At 46.4% G+C, this 8,283-nt stretch overlaps 1 protein-coding gene across 1 annotated transcript; it reads left to right on the forward strand.

Moving 5' to 3' along the window:
• The first annotated feature begins 223 nt into the window (after positions 1–223).
• On the forward strand, positions 224–2,793 carry LOC124703591 (fructose-bisphosphate aldolase, chloroplastic). Its single transcript, XM_047235812.1, has 6 exons — positions 224–456; positions 1,208–1,477; positions 1,561–1,670; positions 1,750–1,840; positions 1,943–2,212; positions 2,324–2,793. The coding sequence occupies exons 1-6, from the start codon at positions 310–312 to the stop codon at positions 2,600–2,602; spliced, it is 1,167 nt and encodes a 388-aa protein (XP_047091768.1). The 5' UTR covers positions 224–309; the 3' UTR covers positions 2,603–2,793.
• Positions 2,794–8,283: the final 5,490 nt, after the last annotated feature.

Genomic DNA, 8,283 nt, shown 5'->3' on the forward strand with positions numbered 1-8,283 from the left:
CACAAAGAAGAAAATTTCAGTATTACAGATTTTACATGGTATACACAGAAGGGAACGAAATCATAGGGACAGGCATGTGGCAGAGCCAGGACAAAACGAGAAGGTGGCAAGAGGATTGGAGCAACCAAATCACAGCCATTCATATCCAGAAGGCCAACCTCCACCTCACAGCTCATATCCCTTGTGCGCCCAGGTGCTCACCCTTAAATCTCAGCACTTGCTGCACTTCTCACCCCCCTAAGGAAAGGCTGCAATTCCAAGGTGTGTCAAAGAAGAGGGTAGCACCTGATCTGCTTCCCTTCAGAAACAATGGCGTCTGCTACTCTCCTCAAATCGTCTTTCCTTCCCAAGAAGTCCGAATGGGGCGTCACGCGCCAAGCTGCGGCTCCCAAGCCCATGACCGTCTCCATGGTTGTCCGTGCCAGCGCATATGCCGATGAGCTTATCAAAACCGCGGTACGCTTGCTTCACATCAACTGTATACCATCTTACATGCATATGCATGGATTCGTTTGATAATTTCTGGTGAGAATCTTCTTGAGTCTTTGCATCAGTTGGGAACAGAGAACTAGTTGTATTGTCTTTTTTTCAAGATAAATGTAAGAAAACTATCGATGGTTAACTCAAAAGAATCCTTATTAGGCTACCAATTTCCGTAGTTCCGACCAATGTTTCATCAGGCAGAGAAAAAAATGTATCTTTGGGTGCTTTGATCGTACCGAAACCACTAGTCCAAATCTGCATTTTTTCACTTATTCTATATTCCATCCATAAAGTAACTCTTCTATTTTCATCACTGCGATCTGAATAGATATGGTTGATGTTTTACTGGACCAAAAAGTGCTTGTGAAACTCAAAACATATAGGTGATACGTTTCTGAAGTAGAATTTGCTTTAAGGCATGATACAGGTTAATCACCACTACTCTTTAGCACCTGATTACTCTTTAGTAATGATAAGACGTGATCATTATTGCGCACAGATATTTGACAACTCAAAGCATTCTAACCATATTTATTTGAATCTGTCCGTTTTAAGCTTGGCAATCCATCTGAAGGTCTATGTCATAACAAAATCACACCTAGTAACTCTGAATACTTATTAGCATAAGTAATCAACTTTGTAAAAGTAATTTTTCTACTAAATTAGTGAAAGTTCCATTCAATCATGGTTTAGCAGATCTCAAGTTTTATTTTTCCTGCTGCAGAAAACTATCGCATCACCAGGAAGGGGTATCCTCGCCATGGATGAGTCGAACGCCACCTGTGGCAAGAGACTTGCTTCAATTGGCCTTGAGAACACTGAGGCTAACCGCCAGGCTTACCGGACCCTCCTTGTCACTCCCCCAGGCCTGGGAAATTACATCTCTGGTGCTATCCTCTTTGAGGAGACCCTCTACCAATCGACTGTAGATGGCAAGAAGATTGTTGACATTCTTGTCGAGCAGGGAATTGTTCCCGGTATCAAGGTTGACAAGGTAGGCTGTCTTTGATTCCACTCCAAATCTACATATGCTGTCAGAAAACACAGCATTCTCCTAATATCGGTGCTCACTCTCAGGGTCTTGTGCCACTTGTCGGCTCCAACGATGAGTCATGGTGCCAAGGTCTCGATGGCCTTGCCTCCCGTGAAGCAGCATACTACCAGCAAGGGGCCCGCTTCGCCAAGTGGTTAGAAATTTGGACCTGCAATACCTTCCATTAGGTCATAGCTCCATGCTTCCCTGCCTGACATGAAGTTCTCTTGCAGGCGCACTGTTGTCAGCATTCCTAACGGTCCATCTGAGCTCGCTGTCAAGGAAGCTGCCTGGGGTCTTGCCCGTTACGCCGCCATCTCTCAGGTATTCTTGCTGTTTCCTAACAGACCATATTTCTACAGTGCAATGGCGAGACAGGCACAAGATTATAATGATATGTAAATCTCTCATATGATGATATTTTAGGACAATGGCCTGGTGCCAATTGTTGAGCCTGAGATCATGCTCGACGGTGAGCACGGCATCGAGAGGACCTTCGAGGTCGCGCAAAAGGTGTGGGCGGAGACGTTCTACTACATGGCCCAGAACAACGTGATGTTTGAGGGCATCCTCTTGAAGCCAAGCATGGTAACCCCTGGTGCCGAGTGCAAGGACAGGAACACCCCTGAGGAAGTAGCCAGCTACACTCTCAAGCTCCTCCAGAGAAGGATCCCCCCTTCCGTCCCCGGCATCATGGTGAGCGCCTGTCCTCCTCCTAGCTTCTACTCTCACCTTAAATATCATCAAGCATCTTGGTTTTAGATTGTTCCAGAATATATAAATTTACATTGTTTTGCTCTGCTGCAGTTCTTGTCTGGCGGTCAGTCAGAGGTGGAGGCGACGCTGAACCTGAACGCGATGAACCAGTCGCCGAACCCGTGGCACGTATCTTTCTCCTACGCTCGGGCGCTCCAGAACACCTGCCTCAAGACGTGGGGCGGGCGGCCAGAGAACGTCGCGGCGGCACAGGAGGCGCTTCTGCTGCGCGCCAAGGCCAACTCCCTGGCGCAGCTCGGCAAGTACACCAGCGACGGCGAGGCCGCGGCCGCCAAGGAGGGCATGTTCGTCAAGAACTACAGCTACTGATCCATTGGCCGGCTGCTATCTTATCTACCTATGGAGAGAGTGCTAGTAGCGCCTTGAGCAGCTTGAGGCACTGTAGCCAGTGTGTCGTCGTTGTTACAGATCGAGACCAGCTCCGATTGAGAGATGGACAGAAAGTATACTATGTTTATTACCACCCTAAGTAAAGAACTTGGAATGGTTTTACTGCTGTACTCGCATCATTTTTCTAGAGCACTGCTGCATTTGTTTTGCCTCTGTATGAACAGTCACAGTCAGACGGTTTTGAACGTGGTATATTTTTTTAAAGAATCCTGCGGAAATATAGTGATACCTGTTTCGTGGAACTACTGCACATCTCGGATGAAATTCCTGTGTTCCAAACTGTCAAATGTGTCTTCCTATGTTCCGCGAGTTGGCAGGGTGACCCCATGTCACCAACGTTATCCATGTTAGTCATGAACACGCTTAACAGGGTGTTGGTTCTGACCATTGAATTGGAGATCCTTGAAAACTGGTGACGTCTGTCTCGCTATAAGCAGACCACGTAGTCATCTTTTGCCACCCAGATGAGATGGAATCGTGAGTGGTAAGCGAAATTCTAGGGCTTTTCAGGCACACATTAGGACTACACACTAACTTCGCGAAATGTCCAGTGTACCCAATCGCTTGCTCAGACGGGAGGCGATAGAGGCGGTGACCGTAATGGAGTGCCAGCTGGCTCCTACCCCGTCAAATACCTCGACATCCCACTCTCCATTAGGCGCCTTTCGGGTGAGGCTTTCCAAACTTACATCGACCGAATAGCCAACAAATTGCCGATTTGGAAGGAAACCATGATGCCTTGAGTGGGGGTACCGGCCATTGATTCGTTCAGTGCTTGTGGTGATACAACTCCACTAGCTCATGGTGCTCAGTCTTAGCAAGAAGGCTCTTAAGCAAGTCGTTAAGATCTCGCGTGGCTTCCTTTGGTTGGGCAAGAAAGAGGCCAATGGAGGACACTATCATGTGAACTAGTGTAGGGTGTGCCACCCGCTGTGCTACGGTGGGTAAGGGGTACTTGACTTTGCTCGCATTACTATCAGATGCATTGGTTGTGGAAGATGCGTACTGACCCTGCCACCTTGACGTGGGCTCGATATATGTTTTCCAAGGATTAAAGGACGATCTTCGATGCTTCCACCTTAAGGGTGTTGGGTGACGGGTCCTCCGCTCTTCACTGGGAAGATAGCTGACTCGATGGGAAACCAATCCGAGGCATAACGCTAGATCTCTACGTGTTGATCCCGAGGCGACCCAGAAAACGGCGCATGGTACAACATGCTCAACTCGAGCGTAGCTGGATCACCAACATTGTTGACGCCTAGCACTACGAAAATACGTCCAGCTCAGGAGTCAGCAACATGGTGTGCAGCTGATGGATGACCTAGTCCGGCTAATCTAGCGTTGGATGACGGATGACCAGTACTCCGTCCTATCCATTTCCGGGGGCAGTTCTATCAGGATCATGGAAGCCAAATCGGAAATCTTGGGCGCCACCGGGGGTGAAGTTCTTCATCTGGCTAGCTTGCCTAGAAATATGTTGGACAGGTGAGCAACTCGCACAGAGGGGCCTCCCATACCCACCAGATGCCCGTTGTGCGATTAGTTCGTGGAGACGTTAGCGCATATCCTACCGCGTGCACTTTCTCTAGGACAATCTGGTTTGAGGTGCTTTCATGAATCCAATCGACCGCTGCATCTCCCACGGGTGATGGTGACTTTGCGGATTGCTGGTCACTGGTGATTCGATCTACCCCTTGCCAGCTTCGGAAGGGGGCCTTGTCGCTGGTCATGCTAACTGCTTTGTGGATCTAGAAACACCGGAACGCAACAATCTTCGACAATGCGCACCCCTCGGTGTCCTTGCTACTCGACACAATAAAGGTAGAAGCAAGATCATGGGCAAGCGCGGGAGCCCGAGGACTTAGCCAGATTCTCCCCTAGACTAGTTCTTTGGGTTGAGTTATATGGCGGGGTGTTGGTCCCCTTGTGGACTTGTACATATAACCCTATTTTCCTATCAATGTATCGGGGCACAAAGTTTTGAATTGTCACCAAAATACGTGCGTTCAGTTGAGATTGTGATATGGAAGATGTGTGGAAGTGCAGGAAAAGGGGCGGACTCTAAGGAGGTGGAAGATGATGATGTAGTGGAAGAGGAACATAAAAAAGAGTTGGTCCTCATTTCAGGCCACACCACACAAGAGAAAGCTAATACGGCGAGAAGAAGGGTCAGGGTGACAGACAATCTTATTGCTCAAGATTATATCCAAGATAAATACGTTTTAACAAATCATGCACTTGGTACGTCCATGGGGTGCTCACAGAACATTGCATGTATAACCAAAAACACAAATATAGTCGTAAGTGAGGAGAAACAAACATGACTTCATAGAGACACTTGCCCTAAAAACGAGAGAAAACGTGATATTTACTAGAACACAACCACAAAAATAGATTCGGCCCAAAAGTAAGTAGGGACAAAGAAATAATTCATAAAGTTGCATGTTATCTCAATTATATGACTATGCATGCGCTAAACAACATCATTCTGTCTAGTAGGACACAAAAACCGGGGAAAACAATCAAAAAATAAACTTACGGCAAGTTGCAGATAAACTATAAACACTCTCCCCTGAATTAGGACTTTTGGTTGTGTTAACTAATGCATGAAACTTGGCATGATATTGGAGCATGAGGTCTAAGTCTCGTGTTTCACAGTTTGATAAAAATTGCCACTCTGGTCCCACTTTCTATCAACTATAGGTCCTTCTCATGTCTTAAGTGAGATTCTTCTATTCTATCTCATATTAGCATGTATATTAGTTTGGTCAAAGTCAAACTTCATAAAATTTAAGAAACTATGTAGAAAAGTATATCAACATTCATAGTAGCAAATGCATATAATATGAAAACATATTTTATAATTATTCTAGTAACATTGAGATGCTATTGTAGATATTGATTTTTTTTACACGTCGTGAGATTTCTAATTCTGACTTTGACCGAAACCAATAAACATCTTAATATGAGAAGGAGGTGGTAGTTCTAGGGCGGAACTCAAAATTGAAGATGATGACGAGGAAAACATTTATGTGGATTTCGGTTTGTGCTAAAAGTCTTTGTTGTTAGTTTTTTCTCCAATTCATCGTGTACCCCTGCTTTTAAATTGTAGACACAAGTTCAAATATTTAACGAAACAAATGAACTTGCCAATGCAATCATACTCGGATTTCTACGTATGTCCTCTTACTTTCTTAATTAGTCTTGCATGTGAAGGAAACCGATCCGAACACCTGCTCGTACGTTACCGCAGCCTCCTGCTGTCCTGCACATACCCCTCACCGTATAAGTTTCAAAAAAAAAAAACCTCACCGTGTATAACTGACCATAAATTACCAAGCCACGCTACACGCACATAAAGAACACTAGCAGAATACCCGTGCGTTGCTACGGATAAAAAAGAATAATTTTATTTACTAAATTATTGATCTAATTTTTACAATATGTATGTGTTTATGGTGAAGTCCACTTGTTGTGAAAAACACTAACATCTATACAGTAATCATAATTTTGCACCCTCAGCATCATCTCCCAACGAATTATCTTCTTCAAATGGTTAGCCCTACTTTCCCAAGGAAATGCCATATCTCCATCTCCATCTCTCTCTGTCTCTCTCTCCATCCCTCCCTCTCTCATCTCTCTCTGACTTAACTTAAAATGTGACCTGATATTCTTTTTCATCGCACGATCTTTAGTCGGACGACGCCCGTGGGTGCTGCAGTTGGAGCATTTCAACGGTCCCATGTGTCCACCATGATCCGGACTGGCTTGTCCACCAAGAGATCCTCATCACTTGCAGCAGCCAACTGGCCGCACGGGCTGATGGATGCGGATCAATGCAGGTCAAGCCAAGTCGTTGACACCCGGGGAGATCAGATCCATCGGATCCAACTCCAGCCAAGATGTCGCGCTCCACCCTCCTTGCTAGGAAGCCACCACCGAACTTCGACACCATCATCAAGGTTCTCTCCGCTAGCCTTGACGCCAGCAAGGAATCACCACCGGACCTGAAGGGTCGTGTTAGTTGACACCATCAGTCACATGCCCGATGATCCATCGCGTCCACCGCAGCTCTCCCCATGCCACATTCGGATACATAAATCAGCTCTTTTGACTATAGCATTGTGTACTTTATGTGCCTCGACCCATTCCTTCAGAAATCAGTTTTAGAAAAAATCAATCGATCACTCAGGTATTGAATCATGTGACGGGACTTGTATAATTAAATATCACACTTGTGTTGTTGTATATCCCATCTGGACTTAACCAGACCAGAGTACTATTTTCAGTTAAACAGAGCCAGGACTATTAGCATGCATGTTGTGCAGATTTCAGGCACATAAATATTTGGCTTTATCTAGAACTTCAAGAAATCGTTCCCATGACTGCACGCTCATTTGGTAAATTTTTACTACCATCGTATTATAAACAGGGGGCACTCAGTTTAGTTATAACTCCAGTACCACAGATACCCTAATGTCTCACGTGACTACATGTGAGAGTCCACAATCCCGTCTATCACCACCAGCATGGAGGAATATCAATATGTAGTTAACTGTCATTAGTAAAATTAAGTGTCTGACATTTCATCACGATGCTACTTATATGAAAGTCTTTTTGAATGTGACCAATTTGGAAGTAATTTGCTGCAACAAGAAATCTCTCAGGAGCCGACCAACTTGTAAAATGATCAGAACTGCGATATTGGGTTCACACCTTCTAGGTTGGTCATGTAAAAGACTAATAGTTCAGCTTCCCTTTAACCGTTTGTAGAGCGCTGTCCCTTTCCCTCATGTGCATGTTCAGACTTCGTGTATTGGCGCATGCAACACCAAGCCCAACTGCGTGTATTGGCGCATCAGCAAACACGCCGTCAGGCAGACTTGTCCGACGAGAACAACAGTATAGCATTGAACGATGAAAAACACACACAACTTCAAATTCGTCAAAACCCAAGAACGACACGCTGTGTAGGACGTGCGCTCCTCCCCTGCGCTGCTCGTGCAGCGCCACAGATTGGTTTTGCTCGAAAGTATGGACGTTGTGGAGTCCATGACAACGCTGAACACGCTGCTCAACGCCGTCGCGAGGGACTGGGTGTTCTCCAGCGCGTCCCCATCATGCCTCGCCGGTGCAGGGGAGGACGACACGGGCACCGCCTAGCGCGAGGGACTGAGCATCCATTCCATGACCTTGACTGTGTGAGCTTCACCTTCGCCTGCTTCCCGTGATCCGCCGGCGGCACCACGAAAGGCGGAGATGCCAAGGCAAAGGATGTGCATGTGGTGATGTGGACGACGACAACATGCCGTAGCCACGACCAACGCCTTTGTAGTTTCTCTCGCTCTCCCGAACTGACCTTAATCGGCCATGTAGCGTGAGCACCGAGGACCTTCAAACGACGAAGGAGCCAAGGCATCTACTTCGGCAGCCAAAGGGCATATCCGCGGCGGCGGCGCGGATGGGCAGCAGATAAGCTGTTCTTTTTCAGCTAGGGTCGTAGGGATGAAGTCATGGAGAGGTATTTGGCTACTTGTGGTGTCTCCTGGTAGACCGCGTCGCAAACTGGAGTTTGTTTCTTTCGTTGAGAATAACGTGGG

This window comes from Lolium rigidum, chromosome 3 (assembly GCF_022539505.1).
Source record: "Lolium rigidum isolate FL_2022 chromosome 3, APGP_CSIRO_Lrig_0.1, whole genome shotgun sequence".
In the NCBI taxonomy this organism is placed as follows: Eukaryota; Viridiplantae; Streptophyta; class Magnoliopsida; order Poales; family Poaceae; genus Lolium; species Lolium rigidum.